Below are 25336 nucleotides of genomic sequence, written 5' to 3'. Positions count from 1 at the left end.
GTTCATTCTTCCAGAGCAACAATGAACAAAACATCATTCTGAAGATGTTATTTTCAGAATGATGGCCAAAAAATTAGTGAAAAAAAAAACAGATTTGAAGGAAGGCTCATCTTCAGAAGTGCTGCTCTCTTTTTGGTGACAATCAGCCTGTACTTTCCAAATGCCCTCAAAGTATCACATGGATATCCAAAGGAGAAAAGACCATTTCTAAAGTGTGATTTTCATGACTAGTGCAAGAAAATTACTAATGTATTAGAGGGAACAAATTGTTAAGATGTTTCAATAATCATGCAAAGTAATCAACCTTCAAGAGTGCAATCAGTCTGAGAGACCTGAGAGACTGATTAAAGGACATCTTCTCCATCTCAGAGACCAATCATCTGTCTTTAATGGAGGTCAATCAATTGTACAAAGGAGCAGCTGGTTTCTCCAGAAGCTACCATTTGTGTCTACAGAGTTTGATTCAGAATATGTTGGCGATTGATGAATTGACCATATCTGTATTAACAAGAAGGACCAGCTGGTACATGCATTACATGTCCATTTTACTTATAAGCACAGTAAAACCTAAATAGTTTGAATGTAATTGTCATAGAGGATGTCTGATTTATTTTTCAGCTGAAACTGGTGATGCTTTGAGACAGAGCTCAGTAAAATTCAGAGCACACAGCCCCCCTCCCGCAACGTGTAAGGGCTCCTTCATATGCAAATTACCCCTGAGGCTCTTTGTTTGGGCCTATGAGGGGTCCTCATGTTGGGGACCCAATCACCTCTGTGCTGATACACTTTGCTGCTGTGTGCCTCTGTTTCAGTGGCGATAAGAAAACAGGTTTTTATTGGATGTTTTGGAGAGAAGTGGAACAATGAAGAGAAACCCTTTTTTGTGAAATCTCTTCTCCCCAGGCTCCTGAATTGTTTTGAGGGTCATTGCTGCCCCTTCACTGTTACATCATCTTTTCAATGTGCAGACACTGTACAGAGCTTAACCCAGCTAATGATGTCATCCGACAGACATGTAATTAAAATTCCAACCATGAATTGGTTCAAATGCATGAAACAATAATAGAATTACAGGAAACAGGATTAAAATATTCAGAAATTACAATATTAAAAAGGATTTTATTGGAGCAAAAAATGTTGTGACTGCAGTTAGTTAGACTTAGGCTGTACCAGATATTGATTTCTGAACTCTTCCTGAGATAAAACATTAGTATTGTTGTTTCTAAGTGATTATAAACTTGTTTTCTTTGAATTATTTGAGGACTGAAAGCACTGCATCTTTTTCGTTATTTTGACCATTTCTCATTTTCTGCAAATAAATGCAAAATTGTTGCTTGGAATATCAGAGACATGTTGTCAGTGGTTCATAGAATAAAAGAACAATGTTCATTTTTCTCAAACTTATACCTATAAAAGGTAAAATCAGAGAAACTGAACATATTAAGTGGTCTCTTAATTTTTTTTCCACAGCTGTATTCCTCACATTTTATAATGTGATTCTATTTATAATCTCATATTTTAATATTACATGTATAATTGGCTTATTTAAAAGTTTTTTATGTAATTTTACCACGATCAAAGTTTGGTTTTGTCACCTGTGCCAAGATTTCCTCAATATATTCTGTATTTTAAATCATGCAGGTGGGATTAACCTCCGTCTATGTGTCGTAAAACATTCTTATTAGCAGAAGCATAAATCAGTGTAAAGCTTGACAACAAATAAGAATACATGCAGCTAATAACAGCTAAAACTCGATACAGAGAGCAGGACTAAAAGTCACTTACCAACTAGTAGAAGCTGCGAAAAACTAAAAACTATCCAAGTAAGAATGTCAAAATTACCACAGCGAGTAAAATGCATTTTCATTGCGATGAACCATCCTGTTCGTGGTGTTGAAGTCCAGTCACGAGTGGATCTGTCTCAGTGTCTCTGTCTCCAGCTGCTCCGCCGCGGTTGTCAGCGCCAGACCCACTTGATGCGCACTTCTGCTCCCTTCGAGTTGGAGCACCATCCGCAACAGCCTCCATCAGAGAAAACAATTAAAGACTGAAGCGTGGCGCTCAGGGAGGCACGCGCGAACGTGCACTTGCATGCACAAACACAAAGTAACCATGGAGACGAGCCACGTGGAAGAAATTTTTATTAATCAGATGATGAAAACAGAGGTAGCTGACTGATGAAGCGCGCTAATGTACGTGCCAACAAAGATATTGGATCAAAACGTGAACTTACATTTGTAATGTATAAACTATAATAAGCTTCTATTGCAATTCAGAAAATTGCATAAGAAATAAGAGGATTTTATAGATTTCAGATTGCAGTCTTCTTTATATCTTTGCCTGGTGGATGTAGTAAATGGGCCATGAAGGTGGGATGCACATCGACTCCCATGTTGTTGTAGTTTGATGCATTAATATATGGCAGGAAAATGGTTCCTCCAGTTTTTCTGTACACTTTTCACCACTTAGCTACTAAATTGTGCTACTTCCACCATTCAACTTTTACCATATTCTGCTCATTCAGGACATTACAGCTATGTCTTTTGGTATTGACATCTTCTACAGTGTATAAAACATTCAGCTTTTTGTAATCATCTTTGGCCCCATCGAAATTAATGGAACATCCCATCATTTCTGAAAAATCTGCTGAAAACTTTGAGCTGTTTCAGTTAAGTACTCCCCCCAGCTAGAAACACCATTCAAAATTTCAAATACAACTTATTGTTGCATTTATTACCTATGTTTCTTTACAAGACATACAATATTGAAGAGTCGATTTATAGACTTAGAAATATTTAATTGTCAAAAGTTAACACCATCAGATATTCAGTTTTTAGTGTTATGTACAATTGTCTTTCAAACCACATTTAAAAACTTTTTTTTAGTACTTTAAATATAACATGTTAAGTAAACATTAAAATATATAGTTGCTACACTACATAAATAATTGAAGGACATCGAAGCTGTTCAAGATTACATCCACATTTTGTTAGAGTATTTTACAGAATCCCCTTGATCTGAAATATTATAGCTTGTTAGTGAACTTCATTTGGTGTAATTTTAGTTAATTTGTGATTGAAATCCGGCTGTGATTCAAATGGGTCATCCTTAGTTCACAAAGAAGCATTTAGAAAGTATCACTGAGAGATAAATGTCATCTATACCACTGCTGGAAAGAGGTTACAAAAGTTTATATTTGCATTTTTAACATCAGACCCATCTAAATAGGCCTTAACTCTTGTTCACACCGGTCAAATCATTAAGGTTTATTGCTCCAAATCTTCAACCATGCTGTAGACAGAAGACCAATATCACACAAAATGTAATTTCCAATGGGAAATTGTAAGTAAAAAGAAGGTGTATATCTAATTTTTTCAGTCAAATTGTCTGATATTTAATATGAGAGTAGATGAGTATAATAATGGGAGTGTAGAAGAAATCCCATAAACCAGTAAATCAAACCCCCTTATTCCTAACGTTCAGATTCCTGCTTGCATCACCATCTTTCACACGGTGGGATCAAGAGATTGCTTTTAGGTAAATATTTACATAACTTTTTTGCATCTTTTTCAGACAAGAGAAAGTCACTGGGTTAATTTTAAGCAGATTGAGGGCTCAGGCTCTGCCATGTTTAGTTACATGTTAAGAAAGAATTGAAACGCCATGTTTCAGTTTTCTTTTTAAAAGAGTTGGTAACATTACACACTGCAGCCCTTTCTGTACTCAAACTTAGGAGTTAGTCTTGGGAACTTTCCGACAAACATACCTGATACTTACTGGAACCTTCTTGATGTTTTTCAGTTACTTTCACATAAACCTTTTGGGAAATTACAAGGTAATTTGCATGAAAGTTTCCCATAACGTACCAGGTACTTACTTGGTAATTTCCAGAACTTACCTGTTACTTTCCCAGAGTCTATCAGGTCCTTTCTTTAACTTCACCATTCACATTCAGGAACTTACTAGATCCCTTTTGACGAATGTTTTTGGAACTTGCTGGTTACTTTGTTGGGTTTTGCAGTTTGCTTTCCCAGGACATACTAGTTATGTTCCTGGAACTTAGCGGTAAGTTTTCTGAATAGATAAGGTGTTTTCCTGGAAGTTTCCTAAACTTAAACTGAGCAGGTACTGTTCCAAATCATTTAGGAAATGTCCTCCAAGAACTGAAAAAGTACTCTTATGAGAATAATTTGTACATAGTAGGTTGCAGAAAAGTACCTAATAAGTAGAATTAGCTTCCTGAATATTTCAGGAAAGGAACCTCTAACTTCTCCACTTGCTATAGGATCTGGGATAGTAAGCAGTAAGTTCCAAAGAAAACCTTTATTTTCCAGGAAACTAACAAGTAATTACCAAGAAAGTGGCCCTTTAGTACAGGTTGCATAATATGGTGCTATCAAAAGCTTTTTCATGTCTATCTACATGTATAGAATCATTACATCTTACAAGTTGTCAACAACATATCCCAAATATCCTGTTCACCATAAAAACTGCTGAGACGCCTGGAAATGAAAAGTTATGATGCTGACTGAAGACCTTGCATAGAGGATTCAAATCCAGGTGTCCTCTGCTGCACACTGCCACACCTCATGCTTGCATAAATCCACAAACTTTTCTGTTTGTCAGCTACTTAAAAAAGGTAAATGTTTCAGTCTGGTTTAAACTTATCCATACATCTCATCACAGTAACGTTTGGAAGAAGATACGTAGCACAAGAAAGTCGTACATGGACCTAGCTACTCCTCAGTGGAAAGCGATCCATTAACAGTCAGCAGGCGTACCCTTCCACTGGGTACATGTTTGAACATTTAGAGGACCGGTTCTTTTTTGAAAATAAGGAGGAACTTATTTTTCATCTCCAGCTTCGGATTGTCAGAGCAATCCTCAGTTATTTCCATTACAACCCAGATTGACCCTAAATGTGTCGCCTCCACAAACTCACTGGCATCTGCAGTGGAAGCCAAAATCTACAATAGTGGTTGTGTCTTTTCAGTGGCACTGACGTGTAGAGGTGGTCACACCTCAGTGCTGATGGCTCGAGTGTTGGTGTAGAAATCAGGAGGGCGACCGCGCTGGCTGTCCCTCAGCAGGGAGCCTCGGACAGCGGGCAGCGGCATCACCAGCGCCTGGTTCTCATAGTGTGTTGGCATGTAGGTGACGCGCTCTCCACCGTTGCGTATCTCGTCTGTGGTACGGATGTAGAAGGGCGAGTCGTAGGGTGAGCAGGTGGGACAGTAGCGGTGTTGCCCCACGGTAGGTTTGGTGGGGTTAAAGGATTTGGCCGGCTCTGGTGGAGACAGTGACAGAGGGGTGATGATTGGTCCGTCCAGGCCAGTAATGCTGCAGGCGTTGCAAGCAAAGTGTTGCTGAGAGAGGGAGCCACTGTCAGACCCATTCTTCTTACAGCAGTAGTACTATAAACAAAGAAGTTTGAGAGAGTACAAACATAAATCAGCAATGAACTTTGGTGATTAAATGTGATCAATTATGGTATTTGAACAGGTTAGGATAGGTCTGTGGTCTAAACCAGGGTTGTCAAACTCAAGTCCTCAAGAGCCGGTGTCCTGTAACTTTAAGATGTGCCTCTGCTGCACCACACCTGAATAGAATAATTAGGTCATTAAGGCTCTGGAGCACTGATCTACACAAGGAGGAGGTAATTAAGCCATTTCATTCCAGTGTTTTGTACCTGTGGCACATCTAAAGACTGCAGGACACCAGCCCTTGAGGACTGGAGTTTGACACCTGTGGTCTAAACAAAGCATGTTAATTGTATTTTGTGTTTTACAAAATTATTCTTAGATAATGACATTCTAATCTGCTCAGTTCTGTCTATTTTGAACTCCTTTCAGAATGAGCTGTTTTAGCGATTCTTGCCACTTTAAATCCAAATAAGCTCCTGCTGGCCTGCCTCCCAACTCAATATTTACATTTGCATGTGAGAATGACTGCAAACAGATGTGCAATTATACAACTGTACATCTCTGAAAAGCATAAGTAGAGCCTCCTGCACAACCAACAAGAATGCAGCAAGTGGTTTTTGGATAGTAAGTCCAGCAGCCATTGATATGTTAAATATGTTAAAACAAGTCTGTTTTAACATATTTCTGTGCTAAATACAGTTTTAATTACTAAATTAGATTAATCATCGCAATGAGTCTCTTTTGTCAAATCAAAAGTACCTTCTGAAAATAACCTTTAGGGAGGAATTAAAGACATGGTAACATAGCATAAATAAAGGCTTGACGGCATCAGTATGTGTGTAGTTAATCTATAAAATGAAACATAAATGAAAATAAATGCACTTTTCAGTAATAAAAACAATATTGACTATGTCTAAATAGGAAATTACTTTCTAGTTTTCTATTGCTTTAACCGGTATTTGGGATTTGTTTTTGACCTGAAAGTGGGTCTTCCCTGTATAAAACCGTTGTGGCCCCACACCCATCTGGAAACCCATCCGGCGACGTCGTACCTGGAGTCTACAGTAGCAGAGCACGGCTATGATACACAGAAGTATCACTGTGGCCAGTATTCCTCCAGTTATGACAACAGTTCCAGCTGTCATCCGACCAACTCTCCATCAAACTCTAGACACAGAAACGGAAATTATCAAAGGGCAAACAGGAAATTTACACACCTAGGAATTAAATTAATTATGTGCTGCACAGTGCAGGAATTTATATACACGCAGAAGAACGAATGTCCAAATGAATTAATATAATAGTTAATCAGTTTTTTGTTTGAGACATTCCACGTTTAGATAATTATTCCCTCTGGTTTTGAATGTTGTGCAGCTGGAAGGATTTTTGATTATACCTTATTTTTGGTACGGTTTAAGAAGGGCGACCGTGCTGGTATACAGGCAGAGCATGTAATTTGAACTATCTGATATACCAAGACATTATGTTCACATTTTAAATTATTGTATAGTTGGCTTTACTCTCTTTAAACACATTTTTTTTAAATCAAGGCTGCACTTATTTAACAGAATTTGAGCTGATTACATTTTTCCTTACTGATGAAAACAAGCTTTTTTATATTGTTATATGTTTAGAGATTGAGGCCTAACATTTCAAGTCGAAATTTACAGTTTGAAGAAGTCTTTGTTTTTCTGGGTTTACAAAATTACTGGGTATAAAATTACTTTATTTCAAATACCTGATTCACTGTGACTGGATTCAAAATTTACAGTAAATTCCAGTAAATGCTAAAAAATAACAGAAATTGTAATTTATGTGTTTTATAGTCCTACAGAAAATGCGTTCATTTTAAACATTAAGATTGTTTAGAGAAATTGTCACATTGTGCAGACCTAGTTGCTACTAAGCAATACTCAAGTTCAGCAAAGTAGCTTAACACCTGAAAGCAGACAAACAACATATGTAAAATGAGCAATACATAAAGTTTGTTGTATTGTTAGAGGTAAGACACACTTACATCAGGGGAGTGTTTGGAAATTATTTGATTTGAACTTCAGTCAAAGGAAATTCTCTATGAACATATCTAAAAATAGGGAAGAAGAAAAAACAAATCAGCATAAGAGAAATTGAACTGACGCTACACTGACTGTCTTTCTCCACAAGGTGGCACTAGAAGAACAGAAAAATATCTCTTAAACTGGACAAAGACTTGTTTAATTTGACACTCCTATAATAAAAAGAGGGAGCATTAAAATAAAAACAACATTTGCAGAACAAATATCAGAAAAATCCATACAGCTTGTCTTTTTCTTTCTTGCACACAGAAACACTCAAAGACACACATGGATCACCACAGGACAGGAGCAGTAAAAGTGATTTAGAAACGAAGGCTGCAGCTGATTGGAGTTGGTCTGAAGTCTGAAGCTTGTCCAGGTGAAGTGAAATCTATTACTGCTGATAAAAACATGTCCAACCAGCCCAGATTGGTGTGCAGGCAGAGCGTGTAATTTGAAGCAATGAGAGAAAGAAGCACCGTAATGGAAAAAAAGACTAAAGCTCGCCTAAAGTCTGAGGACTGTAATTATAACAGTAATTAAGACAGCTCACCAGCAGAACACAGAAAGTCTCTTACTGAGAGAGCAAACCTTGTGGCATCATATTCAAAAAGACTTCAGGCTGTGATTGCTGCTGGATCAGCAAAGGTTGTGAATACTTGTGTACATTTATTGGTTTTCTATTTTTAATAAACTTGCAAAAATCTCAAAAAGCTTTTTCCACGTTGTCATAATGGAGTATTTGTGTTTAGAATTTTGGAGAAAGCAATTCACTTAGTAAAATGTTAAATAAGGCTGTAAAATAACTATGTGGAAAAAGTGAAGGACCGTGAATACCTTCCAGATGTATGTGTCTGTTTGTGGATTATAATTTATTTTCTTTGCTATCACTTCTGTTAATTGCAGTAAAATAAATGATAATGCCACAAAACATCCAATCTACCCCTTTTATTAAGTTTAAGTTTGCAGTTTTTGGTTTGCAGCATTCAAACCAAAAACCAGTTGTGCAATTGTTTGCAGCTTTTGTTGTATTTTGCTCCTGGAATGTTTTAGTTTGTCCAACTCAACAAAGACACAGCACATTTCCCTTCCAGAGTCAGTAATATGAGCATCTACAAACCTGCCAGGAAGGACACCATGTTTATTTATCTTAGAGATGATGCAGCGTGGCACCTGTCCCATGCCTCCATGTCACCATAATTTTACTCCAGCTCATGCAATTCAAATTCAAAAATACCTTATTGATCCCAATGGGAAATTAAATGTTACATTATCCATGGTTCTTCAAAGATGACCTCAGTCTGAACTATTTTCTACAAATAAAGCCAGCATAGTGACTTGTGTAGGAACAGGAAATGAATCACTGATTTCATCACATCATCCTTTACTCACATAGACACAAAGCTGTACACACATTAGTTTTCATTCTTGCTTCCATGCTTATGTGGTGCTCCGCAAGCAAACTTGCTGGTTAGATAAATCTGAGTTTACTTCACTTGACAACCTATCTGCATCAGCACACACATTACAAATGCACAAGAGCTACAGCAAGCAGAAGCAGAATTTGATTATTTACTGCAGAGTGGCCTCCATACCTCTGATAAGCCTCCAAAACACACTGAGTCCCAAAATGGACAAACTTAACCAAATAAATCTGCCTTCTGTAAAATACAGGCACTAGAATTGTAAGTATACTTTTCTATTTCTTGTGTAATTGTAGGAAATTGCAGGCAATGTCAAGTTAATTGAACCTCATTTCAGCTAAACCTCTTTGTTTGCAAAGCAGTACATATATGACCCACATATGAAACATGCACTTCATCTGCAGCAGTCAGAAATACCTTGTAAGACTCTCTGTATCTCTATTCAGTCATAAAACTAGAATATTTTATTGAATGTGGTTAAAAAGAACTGTGTTTTCATTAAATGGGTAAGAAATGTGTTTCTAAAAGCCACTCTGTTACAAATGGGAGTTGCACTTCGCTCTCAGCTCAGCACATTCAACACTAGATTGGATTTAGACAAGTCATTATTTTTCTTAAAACATGAAACTGCACCATTTCAGCTGGAGGCAACACTTTTCCAAGCTGACATTCATCCCTCATAATGACGGAGCTGGAGGTCTGGATTAGTGTAAGAAATGATGTTGGCTGAAGGTCAGAGTTATACAAGGACCTTCATACTTACATTGTGTGCACAGTTATTAGGCAAGTGAGTATTTACCCATATCATCATTTCTAGACAAGTCTAAGCTGAAGACATTTGAATTCTCAATGGATTTAATCATTGCAGGTGTTTATGTGTTAAGAAGGAGGGTGTGGCCTAAGGAGGTTAAATACCAAAGTGTGTATAATTATTATGAAGCTTTTTTTCTAGACAAAATGGCCCAGAAGAGAGATTTAATTCTGAAAAGTGACAAAGTACCTAAAGCTTCTCAGAGGGATGCAGCACTCTTGAAATTGCTAAGATATCGGAGCGTCACCAGGGAACGATCAAACATTTTGTTGCAAAGAGTCAACAGGGTCGCAAGAAACATACTGAGAAAGAAACATGCAAATTGACTTCCAAGGATTTGAGAAGAATCAAGTATGAAGCTACCAAGATCCCATTAATGTCCAGGTCTGTCATATTCCATAAATGAAAACTTCTTTAAGTACCTAGAAGTAAAAAATGTCCAAATGTCAAAAAAACATTTAAAAAAAAAAAGACCTAAAAAATGTGAACAAACCCAGTGCAAATGAGTGATATTAAATACAAAACAAAATTTTAATAACATACAAGAAAACATATTTGGATCATTTGTTTCACTAACCCAGCTCTGACCAGTTGGAGATTATGTATATCACAAAGAATTATTAAAAACTTTGTCTTGACTTCTTTTTTGCCTCAAAACAAACAATAAAAACAAGCAAAGTCCGGTGCTGCTGTCCACAAAATAATTTAAGCACCACATGAATTATTTTTGTCTTAATATATATTGCATGCTTTAATAAACCTCTGGTACCTTGAGTAGTCATTACTTGTCCTCCATTTTGCAGCTATTTGGAGCAGCAACAGCCCAGCAGGCTGAGAGTGATGACTCAATGATTCAATTACTTGATTTTGCTCAGGGTCATTCAGGTCAGAAAACACGGACTGCTCTCCAGCGCGATCCTGTTGGCCCTCTGAGGCCAGATGATCAATACTGGTGTTGGTTTTTGTGGATATGAGCAGAAATAGGATGAGAAGGAGTGGGAAGAAAGTTCAGATCCTTTTCTCACTGCAGCCTGCAACTTTCTGTGCAGCTGTAAATCCTGATGGCAGATTTATAACTGAAGATCATTATGTCCTCTTCAGGCTACTGTACTGTCTTCAAGCCTGCCAGTTCCTGATTCAGCCCTTTCACACACTCATTTTCAGTCAAAATGTATCTGTGACCTTTACTCACACAGAAATTCACAATGTTTTTAAGTCATCAAAGTCAATTTATTTTAACCCAGAAAAACACAGTATACCATCGCCAACACATTTATTACTTGGTTGTTTTTATTGGGGGGTTTTTTCAAAACAGAACAATTTACCGAATAAGTGGTATTTGTTTCCTCAATGCAAAATTGGTTATCATAATAATGAACTCAACGAATAAGTAATGTTGCATATTTTTGGCTTTTGCCCTCTTCAGCATCTTATTCACAAAGCAAGCTCTGATAGGTTCATCCAAGCCCACACGTAAAGTACAGGAGGTAAACAACTTATATGCTCATTTTGCATCAGATCACAGCCCCTTACAATCTAAACCTTTTTCATATCCTGCCATAATATAATCCCAAATGTTTGACTTTCTGCAGGCCTGAGAGGTTCAATAGAGAACATTAAAGAACAAACAAAACCAAAGAAAACACTAGACAGTTCAGGAACAAAGACATGTTAGGGTCAGGTTTATGTCAGACCTAGAAAATGCAGGAAATGAGGTGAAGCTCATCTTTTCTTTTCTTCCTGGGACATGAACATATTTAATCAGAAGCACTAACAATATGCTTGTCGAGATCACTTCTTCCCCCTTACAAGCAAACTGCTGCATCCAGCCTAGTGGGAACACTTCTAACCACGATATAGACTCACTCAGACCTCGAGCTGAATTGATTCTCCGTCTAATTTATGTCCGGTTCAGACAGATTCCTTGTAAAGGACGTGGGCAGGGAAAGCACCTGACGTCAAACATGCAGACTGCTTTGCATTCCCGTTTTATGAGGTTTACAGGATTTCATTATGGTTGCTGAGCTCCTCCTCTGTCGCCCCGCCAGCTTCTCCTCGCATTTGGCAGACGTGCTGCATTACTGAGAGCAAATCCAGCAGCACGGGGCAGAGGACAGGCAGGGAAGCTGTAATTACTCCACTCCTATTTTGCTGGTCAGCATGGCAGGCTCATAAAGCAAATTGAAAATGTCGAGCTTTCATCTTTGAATGAACATTGTGCCACAAATAGCACCTAAGCTAATATTCACATTAAGCTTCTTAAATGACTAAAGTAAGAAAGCGGAGGAAAGGATGATGAGGAAAGCAGAGCTGGTTTCTTAAGCTTCAGTGTTTCCATTAGAGTTAAATCATGGTCTTCAGAAGGAGCCTCAACATTAAGGAGAGCAAATTACATTAGAGACACTAGAGACACAGTACGTTCATAATACATAAGAGCCACAACCCTGTGGGTGATCCTGCTCCTCTTCCAAGGGATGAGAATCAACGTATGCTTGAATATCTTCACCCTTTCCTTGACTGATTTCACACCTAAATTAACAATCCATCTTTTGTCATCGCACTCTCTTTCCATTCAATGGTTTTTACATTCAATGGATTTCACACCATTAAATGAATCAAGTCTTTACTAAGTTTAAAATAAGTACACCTTAGCTGCTTTCTAAAGTAGCAGCCAGGTGCTCCCCATGTTAATGCACGTAAGTATTTGCTTGTCAGTACCTGTGAATGCCTCCCCTACAAACAGCAGTTTCAGGCATTTGTGGGGTGAATTACTGATATATTAAACTGATTCTATATCTACAGAAGGACAAAATATATACTGAGAATATTACATGCTAAGACTGAGTGATATGGCTGAAAAATGTATCGCAATATAAAGGTTTCATATCAGTCTACATTCATAATTACTGGCTATTTTTTTGTTTTAAATATCTGAAATACCGCCAAAGTGCTGACTTGACTTTTCCTGTTTTATTCACGGTTTCTCCTCAGCCTGTTGTACTCTCCATCCCATTGTATTTATTTATGAGGTATGATGGCAAAACTCGAAACTGCTGCAGCAGAAGTTACTCAACAAGCTGTTGCTAGGTAACCAAAGAGTGAGTGAAGTTAGTTGATTCCACCAACCTTGCTTAGAAGAAGTTGAGCAACTCAAGTCTTTCCTTTGCCTACATCCCCCAGAATGCTGTGCAGTTCTGGATCAGAGTTCAGTGGCAATACTGAATACTGTATTGGATGTGTTTATCCTAATAAGACACATGATTGCCTGGCCCTATTAAATGCACATTCTATTGTTTTTACGTGTGCTTTTACTTTAAGGAGTGACTAAAACCCATCCATCTTCTTCCGCTTATCCGAGGTCGGGTCGCGGGGGTAGCAGCTTCAGAAGGGAGGCCCAGACTTCCCTCTCCCCAGCCACTTCTTCCAGCTCCTCCGGGGGAATCCCGAGGCGTTCCCAGGCCAGCCGAGAGACATAGTCCCTCCAGCGTGTCCTGGGTCTTCCCCGGGGCCTCCTCCCGGTGGGACGTGCCCGGAACACCTCACCAGGGAGGCGTCCAGGAGGCATCCTGACCAGATGCCCAAGCCACCTCAACTGGCTCCTCTCGATGTGAAGGAGCAGCGGCTCTACTCTGAGTCCCTCCCGGATGACTGAGCTTCTCACCCTATCTCTAAGGGAGAGCCCAGCCACCCTACGGAGAAAACCCATTTCGGCCGCTTGTATCCGCGATCTCGTTCTTTCGGTCATGACCCAAAGCTCATGACCATAGATGAGGGTGGGAACGTAGATCGACCGGTAAATCGAGAGCTTCGCTTTTTGGCTCAGCTCTCTCTTCACCACGACGGACCGGTACAGCGCCCGCTTGACAGCAGACGCTGCGCCAATCCGCCTGTCGATCTCCCGCTCCCTTCTTCCCCCATTCGTGAACAAGATCCCGAGATACTTAAACTCCTCCACTTGGGGCAGGACACCCCCCCTGACCCGGAGAAGGCACTCTACCCTTTTCCGGCTCAAGACCATGGCCTCGGATTTGGAGGCACTGATCCCCATCCCGGCCGCTTCACACTCGGCTGCGAACCGATCCAGCGAGAGCTGCAGATCACGATCTGATGAAGCCAAAAGGACCACATCGTCTGCGAAAAGCAGAGATGAGATCCTGAGGCCACCAAATCGGATCCCCTCAACACCTTGGCTGCGCCTAGAAATTCTGTCCATGAAAGTGATGAACAGAATCGGTGACAAAGGGCAGCCCTGGCGGAGTCCAACTCTCACCGGAAACGAGCCCGACTTACTGCCGGCAATGCGGACCAGACTCTGACACCGGTCATACAGGGACCTGACAGCCCATATCAAAGGGCCCGGTACCCCATACTCCCGGAGAACCCCCCACAGGGCTCCCCGAGGGACACGGTCGAACGCCTTCTCCAAGTCCACAAAACACATGTAGACTGGTTGGGCGAACTCCCATGCACCCTCCAGGACCCTGCTGAGGGTGTAGAGCTGGCCCAGTGTTCCACGACCAGGACGAAAACCACACTGCTCTTCCTGAATCCGAGGTTCGACTATCCGACGGACCCTCCTCTCCAGGACCCCTGAATAGACCTTGCCAGGGAGGCTTAAGAGTGTGACCCCTCTATAATTGGAGCACACCCTCCGGTCCCCCTTTTTGAACAGGGGGACCACCACCCCAGTCTGCCAATCCAGGGGAACTGCCCCCGATGTCCATGCGATATTGCAGAGTCGCGTCAACCAACACAACCCTACAACATCCAGAGCCTTAAGGAACTCCGGGCGGATCTCATCCACCCCCGGGGCCTTGCCACCGAGGAGCTTTTTAACCACCTCGGCGACCTCGCCCCCAGAGATTGGAGAGCCCAACCCAGAGTCCCCAGGCTCCGCTTCCTCAGTGGAAGGCATGTTGGTGGGATTGAGGAGGTCTTCGAAGTACTCTGCCCACCGGCCCACAACGTCCCGAGTAGAGGTCAGCAGCACACCATCCCCACTATAAACAGTGTTGGTGCTGCACCGCTTCCCCCCCCTGAGACGCCGGATGGTGGACCAGAATCGCCTCGAAGCCGTGCGGAAGTCTTTCTCCATGGCCTCTCCAAACTCCTCCCACACCCGAGTTTTTGCCTCAGCAACCGCCCGAGCCGCATGCCGCTTCGCCCGCCGGTACCCATCAGCTGCTTCCGGAGTCCCACAGGCCAAAAAGGCTCGATAGGACTCCTTCTTCAGCCTGACGGCATCCCTCACCGAAGGTGTCCACCAACGGGTTCGAGGGTTGCCGCCGCGACAGGCACCGACAACCTTGCGGCCACAGCTCCGATCGGCCGCCTCGACAATGGAGGCACGGAACACGGTCCACTCAGACTCCATGTCCCCCACCTCCCCCGGGACGTGTTCGAAGTTTTGCCGGAGATGGGAGTTAAAGCTCCGTCTCACAGGGGATTCCGCCAGACGTTCCCAGCAGACCCTCACAACACGTTTGGGCCTGCCAGGTCTGACCGGCTTTCGCCCCCGCCACCGGAGCCAACTCACCACCAGGTAGTGGTCAGTGGACAGCTCCGCACCTCTCTTCACCCGAGTGTCCAAGACATACGGCCGCAGATCCGATGAAACGATGACAAAGTCGATCATCGAACTGCGGCCTAGGGTGTCCTGGTGCCAAGTGCACATATGGACACCCTTATGCTTGAACATGGTGTTCGTTATGGACAATCCATGGCGAGCACAGAAGTCCAGCAAGTCTGTGACTAAAACCCTAATAAAAAAATTTTGTGCCCTCCAGGTCATTCACAGAGTAGGTCTGAAGCAGGACGGTTCATTTGTCCTGCTGACAGTCTGCCAGTTCGTGCTGCTGCAAAACATCCACATAGCATGATGCTTCCACCACCATCCTTAACACAATCTTGTCTCAGAGGTCTACTAATAATCCTTTGATTTAATGCTTGGTGTTTGACCTCTGACCTGCTCTGTCACACAAAGGAGCTTATATAGCTGGACTCAGTTTAAGTTGTAGAAACAATTCCCAAGGTCAATTTGGAGCAAATATTTATGTAAATGTTGTTTCTTAGTTTTCTATTTTTAGTAAATTTGCCAAAAACTCAAATGTTTTTCCATATTATCATAATTCAGTATTTGGCTGTAGAATTCTGAGGTTTTAAAACGATTTGGAATAAGGCTGTAATGTAAAAAATTGTGGAAAAATTGAAGCGCTGTGAATACTTTCCGAATTTCTTTCTGTATTTTTTTTTTCTCTTTGAGTTTCTATTTTTAAGTTCACATTAAAATCCCAGATTCCTTCAGCTGACCTCTTTCATTTTAGATTCAGGTATGTGCAAAATAAACACAGACATGAACTGAGAGCTACACCAACAACATATATGTGGAGACAGCCTTTTTTAAATCAGTCAGTCAGACTGTGTTTTATTAGCCCTCAGTCCTTAATGAGTTTTTCCCACAGCTGTCAATACAGACCACAGCCTCATGAAACATAAATAAGGATGAACTTCAGCATGTTGGCTAAAAGCTGACCTTTAGCTTACAGGACGGTAACTAAATCTGCTGCACCGACCTGCCAGCAGCCGGGCAGACAGACAGAAAATGCAACACTTCCAGGACAAACATCTCCTCAGATCTCTGATCTGGCAGGTCGCAAAACCAGCTCAGAAAGCAGCTGTGTGGCAGTTCACTTATGAGAATTTTAAGAATTTTTAAAGAAAGCTCAGCTCTTTTTCTCCTATGTGAAAGCATTAACTTGTGTTTGATAAAAAAAAAAGGTCCTGTTTTCTTAATCCTCCACATGCACCATAACGCTACAAAAACATCCCAATCGACAGTCAAGAGACAAGTGTTTTTGAAATATTTGGGCATGGATGTAGATATTGGAAATGCCAAATTTTCTCTAAAATGTTATAAAAAATACTATCTCTACTGAGAAAAAAATTAGGACATCACTTATCTACAGTACAGACCAAAGGTTTGGACACACCTTTCTAATTCAATGGGTTTTATTTTCATGACTATTTATAAGGCAATAAATCCCACTTATTAACCTGACAGGGCACACCTATGAAGTGAAAACCATTTCAGGTGACGACCTCTTGAAGCTCATCAAGAAAATGCAGAGTGTGTGCAAAGCAGTAATGACAGCAAAAGGTTGCTACTTTGAAGAAACTAGAATATAAGGGGTATTTTCAGTTGTTTTACACTTTTTTGTTTAGTGCATATTTCCACATGTGTTATTCAGTTTTGATGCCTTCAGTGTGAATCTACAATGTCAATAGTCATGAAAATAAAGGAAACTCATTGAATTAAAAGGTGTGTCCAAACTTTTGGTCTGTACTGTATATTTACTTAAAAATGAGGAACAAAGAATACAACAGACAAAATGTTACCTAGCAATTAGAAACAAAAGTTTGAAAGCCAGTCCTCTGTATGGAGCAGAAGTAGTGGTTCAAAATAACCACACCCCAAGCAAGTTTACCCTGAAAGCAGACTGAACGATGCAGAAATGAAATCTCCAAAAAAATCTAAAATGTCATCATGAGATGTGCAGCAGGCTCTTGCTCCTGTTGACGTAACAGCAAATGTTTTTATAATCACAAACAGACTGATCAAGTTGTTGCAAGAAGGAAACTAATGCACTCTGAGAAAAAAAGAAAGGAGAGACAATAGAAAAAGATCACGACTTCTGGAATAATCCTATTTGGACAGAAGGCTCCGTCCAATATGGTGATGGACTCAAACCTGAACCTCCAGGGACACTTAAAGACGATTACAAAGACGGCCTTCTATCACCTGAAGAACATTTCCAGGACTAAAGGACAAAAATCCCAGCAAGATCAAGAGAAGCTTATTTATATGTTTATTTTTAGTTGCACTGAATACTACAACAGTGTATGCATAAAAAAACAAAATCAATCAGGCTGATGCAAAACCTCACACTAAAACTAGAAAAATAGAGCACATCACTCCATTTCTGAAATCCTTACAGTGGCTCCCTGTATCTCAAAGAAGAGACTTGAACATACTGTTAACATTAATTTGTAAACACAAATGATTGACAAGTCAATTACTGAATGTTGTCGACATTCAGTAACTGACCTATTAGGCCGGTTGTATCAACCTTCCAGACCTCTCAGGTCTTCTGGTTCTAGACTATTCTGCATCCCCAGAATCAGAACCAAACATGGAGAAGCAGCATTCAGTTTTTATGCTCCTTTAATCTGGAACAAACTTCCAGAAAACTGAAAATGCTGAAACATTGAGTTCTTTTAAATCAAGGCTGAAGATTTGCTTAGACCTGCCTTTGAATAATGTTAACTGGAACGTCATCGATTTTATCTGAATTCCAACTTTTCATTACTTTCCTTAAAACACTTTGAATTGCCGCGTAGCTGCAGGATTCAGAGAATTTCTCTTGCCTCCCAACAACTATTATCCAATTGTGAGCGTAAAGTCAAAGGGTTTTGTGTCATTTTTAAGTTTCCTCGCTCTGTGTGTGTTTGTCATTCTGATCATATCAGGAAGAGTCCGTGTTTTTGATGAGTCACCACAGACACAGCAGCAGCAGCTAAGCTACGTTTGCAGATAACAGCGGTTCTCTTCCAGAGGCCTGAGGCTCTGCCAACTCTATGTGGCCTCATCTTTACTGATATGATTTCACTTCACTTCACAGCAGTGTTCACTTCCACGCTGCAGGATGCAAAAAGCCAATCCTGCAAAGTGTAAACTAAACCTAAGACAGGGACTGAAAGGTAAAGGCCGCTTTTGTTTTTGAGTGACTCATTATTAAACACTTTAGAGTAGAGGTTTGTGAACAATATTGTTAAGAAGAAATGTTTCTTCCTCGTCTCATTTGAAGAAGTAAATATTTATAAGCAGCAGAACAAATCAAGATGACTGGAATGAGTCAATTTTGCAATAATCTTAAAAACCTCCTTAGAAAATCTGAATATTAAATCAAACCAATAAAAAGGATTATAACACATTAACAATCATGGAGAAGACTGCTGACTTGACAGTTGTCGAGTAGTCAGTATTTGACACCCTAAAGGAGGGCAAGACACAAAAAAGCTGGCTGTTCAGACTGTTGAGGTAGAACAAAGAGTAAGGTACAGACGGCTGTAAGAGGAGAATTAATCATTTTCAGAGTTTAGCAACAGGAGTGTTTCAGAAACCAACTTAGATAAATGTACTAACTTGGGTCAAAACTTGCAAGTAGAGCTGGAGGTGGATGATATGGACTTAAATCTGTCCAGAAACACAAATACTGCGCTTGAAAAACATTCCCATTTATAATACATCTATTTAGGACACCAGTCAAATAAAAAAGTGAAATTTGTATCACTAAATTGCACACAGAGACTTCATTTAAAAAATTTCAAACTGGATAGCTGTTAAGTGATCTGAAATAATCTTTTTACATGAAAGTACATTTAGCATTTGGAGTCTAGGAGGCCAGTTTCACTGTCAGAGATTATTTGTGACAACATGTCATCTGCTAGCTTTGGTTTATTATGTTTTATTAAGTCCAAAGTCAGAAACATTTAGAGCATAAAAGCTTCCTTCTGCCTATAGGCTTTGTGGAGAGGCTGATTTCATTTTCAAACAAGACTTTCTTGCTGCCCACACTGCTAAAAGTAGCAATAGCTACTTTTATTGATCAACTGAGCTGGATTGGCTATCAAACTGGCCTAACCCTAAGAAGAAACTATAAGGTTTAGTTCAAGAGGAAAATAAGAAACACCAGAATCAACCATCCAGATATACTGAAGGCAACTAGAAGCAACCAACCTGGGCTTTCTCAGCTGAGATACAGGCTGATCACCTCCATAAAATCCAGGCAAAACGAACCCAGAGCAAGTATACTGCACAGTATAGATATATGTTTTTCTTTTTTTTTTTTTATCATTTTCTTTCACTAGTCTTATGCAGTATTCCAATTTTGTGGCAAATAACATTAGAAAACTAAATTACATCAAATCAATATCAGCTAAAGAAATAATCATTAAAAATAATAGAAATAATGCTTGAAATATATCACTCTGTAGTAAAGTGTAATGTAGGATTTTCAGATTTTTAACCGAATTGCTGATATTCAACATGTATTGAGATACACTCCGTACGTGAGATTATTGTTTTGAACCGAATTAGACTGAACTCTATTTAATTGGATATAAATTGGACCTGCATTCTCACGTGAGATTAAATTTGCAGAGAAAACATTCACTGAGGTGGATTCAAATGGAGGACGGTTTTTCTAACGTGACCCAGAAAACTGTGAAACAGTCTGATCTAACTTTCTGTAGCTCTTTGTGGCGGTCCTGTCCTAAAATGTTTGCACTTTGGACACTGATTGGTCACAGCTCTGCTCACTTTTAGTTTGTGATTACAGTGCACTCAACTGGCAATTTTACGCCAAGAAATACCAATCCTGCAGCCACAAAACCCTTAAGGGATTATGAATTATTCAAACACAGCCCCTGAAACACTGAAACACTTCCCTCTTTGCTGGCTGGTTCTAGACTCTGCACACGTGCACAAACATACAAACATATAAACACTGCACAACTATAACACACTCTTCCATGCATGTTGTTCCAGCAGAAGTGCTTTACAACCAGTATGGAGTACTCTATCCCGCCTGCGGGTCAGATAGAGACCAAATCTGACAGCTAACCATTCTCTACAGCAAAAATAGCTTTAATGATAAAAAATATATAAAAAAATACTAATTTAAATTCTTCTCACGGAGTACATTTTACACTGTAATTATGTCGAGAACTCTGTTTCAGCAGGGTAAAATCTTCATTAATTAAAGAATACCAAATGTCACAGTCAAACCCTCAGATGTTCTTCATATCTGGACGTGATGCAAGAATGTGGCTCCTGTTCTTTTAACCACATATACGCAACGGTGCTAAGAATCATTCCAACCAGCCGGCTCAGTTCTTTAATATTACAGTTTTCATCTATTTTACAAAGCATCACTAAGATACAAGGAATGTTATAAGATAAAGATTAGGGTTCAACAAAAGTTGAATTGTAATAAACCTTCACCACTAATTATTAGAGATGAGCTAATCTAATATTAAAATCTTTATTGGTCCCGGTACTGAAAGAGGTTCTAGATCGGTATCGTAACAATGTGTCCTGTTAAAAGGGCAGATCTATTCAAAATCTATTCTATTTTTACATTTTTGACCAAGGTAGTCAACCTATTGTTTTTGTCAGTTTAATTTCCTTTATTATTTACTTTTCATTGGCTGTTTCTCCTAATTGCACTGACTGAACAACTTTAAGTTGTTTTGTTTTTACATGTTTGACCAAGCTTATGAAGCTGAAATGGAGAAGAGTTATAAAATAAATTTGTAATTTAGTACATTTATGTCTATGCTTTGAAAAAGAAACATGTTAAGTGAGTTCAGCACTGTTTTTCTGCATCGGATCAGGGTCAGCATCATTTGTGTATATCAAAAACTATTTTAAGACATTTAATTGGATTTAATTATCCTGATATCCAGGTAGAGTTCTTGCAAATGCCTCAGACTATTTATATACAAATAAATGCCACTCAGGGCAGACATGATCAAAAATAAGAAAAATGTCATTATTCGAGCTCTGAGGGGTTGATTTACATGCACTGATGTCTCAGAAACAAAATGTAAAATTTTATTTTTTGGAAAGAGTAGAATTTATTAGAATAAATAGTTATTGAAAGTGAACAGTGGCCTATTGTTTATCAATGACAAGATAAATAAAAACTGTTTACTTTTACAGCAGAAAATCCTTGTATTATAAAGCATCTACAGAACATGGGAGGTCAGTGTATTACTTAATGTCAGGTATACATTCGATTTTAAAAAGCTTTCATTTGTTCAATCAAGCTGAAATTTTGTAAAAGCTTATAAACACAAAAAGCAACTATATCAAGAGTTTTTAAGGTTATGCAGGTAAATTAAATCTGATCTTCAGGCAGCAGCAGGCTGTATTTTTGTCAGCTTTGAGTTGTTGACTCATTATTCAACTTGTATTAGATATATTTTGTCTGTTGCTGCTCTGTTGGCAGTGGCAGCCCTGACTACAGACTCCTCTGGGAAATCAGCCCACTTCCTGTTGCATTGGAGGCAGAGAAGGAGCAGCAAGTGGAAGGAGAAATCTGGAGGATACAAAGAGGCTGCTCTACAGTTATTTAGTCAAGCTGCACTTTTCATCCTTCCTGTGTGAGAAATGGGGTCAATGTAGCACATACAGCACTGCACCTGCTGCTGAGTGGTGATGTGAAAGCTCTCCTGACTGTATTTTATAGCTGCTCTTTGCACGTAATGTACAGAAAAGCCAAACTGGAAGCAATTTTCTCTTTGTTTATTCTGAGAATGTAGTTTCAAGATGAAAGCTGAAAAAAAAAAAAAGCAGGACAAAGGCAAAAACTCTTTACTGTACATTTAACTATTTTCACTGCTATAGAAAGAGGTGCAGGAATAGCATCATGTTGCACATGTGTAGAAAACAGAAGGAAAACACATCTGGTTCCATCTTTACCAAGTTATTTGCAGGCGTATCTAGTACGCTGATTTAATTTTCCTGAAGTGACATATTAGAATGAAACTTTAGTGTTGTTCAAGTACCTTTTAATAATCAAACTTTGATTTTGTGCCTCTGGGACCTTGATATTCTAATGAAATGCTAGATATACGTTTATCTGAGAATACAACTTTGGACTATTGGGCAACGGTTCAGTCCTTTTCCTCCTTCACCTGTGGAAAGACGTTCGGATGTTCCCTCTGCTTAACTCAAAGAGGTCATCAGTTGTAGTCTAAGTCTTCAACATGTCAGTACGTCCTTCCAGTTTTTTGCTATTCTGCGAACACTGAAATATATGAAAAATCAACAGATTTCCGTCAGTTTTCATGCTATTGAATTTACTGCAGATTTTCTGCTAAATATAGTCAAAACCGTTGGGTTTACATGACAGCTAACTCCCACCTGCAGGTGTCGGTATTTCTTACTTTCACTACAGTACAGCTTCAGCCTTACTTAAGTTATAGTCCGTGATCAATGTGGCAAGTAACAAAACTTGAGCTACTTAAATTCTTTAAAGATTAAAAATATTTGTGTTCAGACTGCTTTTTTTCTATGCAGTTTTTGGAAGGGGTTTAATGAGGAAAATATAAAAAAATTCTCGCAAATATTCCCACAAAATGAAAGATTTTTAGTGAAAAGAATCACAAAAACAATCATGAAATCTTGAAAGAACTGATGTGTTAGAGTGAGCGCCTTCTTCTACCTCAGTTTTTCCTTCCACTTAACTTTTTCTTATTATTCTTGAATACATAACTTGATAAGCAAGTTATGAATTGCTACAGCCAGGTTCTGTATTTCAGAGGTTGAATCTTTGACTGTCAAAAAAAAAAAACTTTCTATACAAATTCCTTCTTTTGAATTGAAATACTGAAAGAAAGTGTTAAAAGATCATACAAACCTGTGTTTCGTTCCTTTCGAACCCCAACATGGTTTAATTTCTGGACTAATTTATGTGGCTTTATTAAACTTTTCAACACTTCTTTACTCAAAAGCTGACTGCTTTAAGTGTAAGTTTCAGTTTTTGCCTTACATCATCCTCTCTCGGTCTGTTTTTAATGAAATGTCAGAAGAAGATCACAGCAGCTGCAAAATGGCAAACCCCCAAGACTCGGTCCTTAGCTGAGCTTCTTTAGTCACTTCATTTACAATGACAGCTGGAAGTTAAACATTTTCACATTGAAAGTAAACATGGACAAGCTGTGCCTGCATTATGTATTATTTATATTATTTAACAAAGACTAATGAAATGATGTGTCGGAATAAAAAATCTGATTATGCAGCTTTGTTTCTCCATAACAGCATACCTGGTTCAGATGCTCGGACAGCGCATCTCGAAGCGACCCAGTGGATCCAGACCGAGAAAAGCCGCCAGCATCCTTATCTCAGCCGCAGAGGAGCGCTGGGCATGGGACTGCGGCGGAACTTCTCCAAGAATGAGCCGGAGTCCGGCGCGCACTCCGCCGCTGCAAAACAAACGCAAACCCCTACAGTCCGAGGGACCAACACACAGCAGTTCACCCCGACCAGTGTGGAGACATCCAGGACCGGAGGTGCACAACCAGACGGGTCAGAGAACGGAGACACTCCGGGACAAGCGCCTTTTTACGCATATGTAGCCTTTAAAGCTACGGGTTCACCTTCTGATCTTCACGGGAATCCAAAGATACAGATGTAAAGAAATAGACCAAAGGAAACATAAAAACAAATGCTGAAAACATTGAAATAAAATAAACATCCAACTAGTGATGGACTTAGAGGCAAAAGCAGGGAGCACTGGTGGGAGGACAGGGAGGAAGAGAAAGGAGAAGAGCCGCCCCGCGTCACAGACCCTCTCTCTCTTGCAAAAAGAGGGGGGAAAAACGTGATCTCCTTTATTACACAAGCCGCACTGTAAAGATATCTGCAAAAATACAGCACCAAACAGTGGGAGCATGATGAGGGAAATGACTTAATTTGACCTTTTCAACTGTAGATTATTGCTGAAAAAGTAAGAAAACTCGGCTTACCTCAGTCTCCAAAATGTTGCCTTATTCTGTATTACTGTAGCTTAAAAATCTGAAACCCGCATAAAAAGACAAGTTTAAAGAATAAAGCAAAACCTCCCACTGTTCTTTAATGGACTCAGACCCAAACATACATCTCTTTATGAACCTTTGTTCTCTGAAGTCACAATTCCCCAGAAGTTTCCCACCAACCCCAACCTCAACATCCAACATGGCCACCACACAAACTGCAACACTAGCAGCTTTTTATTTGCTCTCCTGATTATATTGTTAAATCAGTATTACTCAGTAGATTTGATTTAATGTCTTTTTAGCAGTATAATGTGATTAATAAATTTATGCTTATACGATGCTGGTGTTTCTTTCTGAGTCTAATCATAATCCATGTACATTTCAGTGGTCTTGATGTCTCCTCTGGATGGAATGAGTCCAATGGAAGCTACTCGCTATGTCAACATGACATAGAGCCCTAATTTTAGCGAAACCACTCAACAATATGTACAACCTGTCCAACTGTTTATGTGCTCCGCCATAGTAACCCAATACAGTTCAACCAAGACATTTAAGGAATTCTTTAAAAATCACCGTAAAATATCAGGCTTTTCCAGTTTTCAATGCCCATCTTTGGTGCACTCTTGCAGAAATGGGTAGCTTTGTGTCATATGAGAGGTTTCCTCCTGCAGGTACTGTTTTATGGTTTTTGGGATGCAGTCAGCTTCAGGCCCCAATTTGTTTTCAGCATTTGTCGTCATGGACTCCAGTCAGCTCTTCGAGCTCAGTACAGGTGACGCTGTTTGGGTCTACCACTTTGTGTTTATTCCTGGATCTTTCAAGAAGTTGAAAATCCAATCTCCCTGCATCTTGAAAGAGGCCTTGATTCATTCATTTACTTATTTATATAGCACTTTAAAAACCAAAAGCAACCAAAGAGCAGTAGAGGCTGTTCAACAGCCTGTTTGAATCTTCTTTTTGCAATTTCAAACATAACTCACACTATCTTTAATTTGGCGAGTTTTACGATTTTATTCATGAATA

General features: G+C 39.6%; 2 protein-coding genes across 6 annotated transcripts in view; both read right to left on the bottom strand.

Annotated features, from left to right (window-relative positions):
- The window catches only part of crb1 (crumbs cell polarity complex component 1), a 28593-nt gene extending 26539 nt beyond the window's left edge, over window positions 1-2054 (bottom strand). For 2 of the 5 annotated variants that reach the window (XM_028028277.1, XM_028028278.1), the window contains exon 1: window positions 1786-2054. In XM_028028277.1, the coding sequence (XP_027884078.1) occupies window positions 1786-1867 (82 nt within the window). In that variant the 5' untranslated portion in view covers window positions 1868-2054. The remainder of the gene's footprint in view (window positions 1-1785) is intronic. The other 3 variants (XM_028028279.1, XM_028028282.1, XM_028028280.1) reach the window with 2 other exon arrangements.
- A 726-nt stretch (window positions 2055-2780) lies between these two features.
- On the bottom strand, window positions 2781-24479 carry fam163ab (family with sequence similarity 163 member Ab). The gene is made up of 5 exons (XM_028028284.1): window positions 23603-24479; window positions 7441-7506; window positions 7341-7362; window positions 6476-6590; window positions 2781-5414 (listed from the first exon to the last, which is right to left on the bottom strand). The coding sequence occupies exons 4-5, from the start codon at window positions 6566-6568 to the stop codon at window positions 5016-5018; spliced, it is 492 nt and encodes a 163-aa protein (XP_027884085.1). The 5' UTR covers window positions 6569-6590; window positions 7341-7362; window positions 7441-7506; window positions 23603-24479; the 3' UTR covers window positions 2781-5015.
- Between the last annotated feature and the right edge of the window lie 857 nt (window positions 24480-25336).

The sequence above is a fragment of the Xiphophorus couchianus genome, chromosome 9, assembly GCF_001444195.1.
Source record: "Xiphophorus couchianus chromosome 9, X_couchianus-1.0, whole genome shotgun sequence".
NCBI lineage: Eukaryota > Metazoa > Chordata > Actinopteri > Cyprinodontiformes > Poeciliidae > Xiphophorus > Xiphophorus couchianus.
Note: the sequence above shows the minus strand (reverse complement) of the source record. Positions and strands in the feature narration are given on the sequence as shown.

Coding starts and splice junctions, on each gene's coding strand:
- fam163ab (XM_028028284.1), bottom strand. CDS start 6,568: ATGACAGCTGGAACTGTTGTCATAACTGGAGGAATACTGGCCACAGTG. Junction 5,415..6,475: donor TCTGCTACTGTAGACTCCAG/GTACGACGTCGC, acceptor CTTTGTTTATAG/TACTACTGCTGTAAGAAGAA.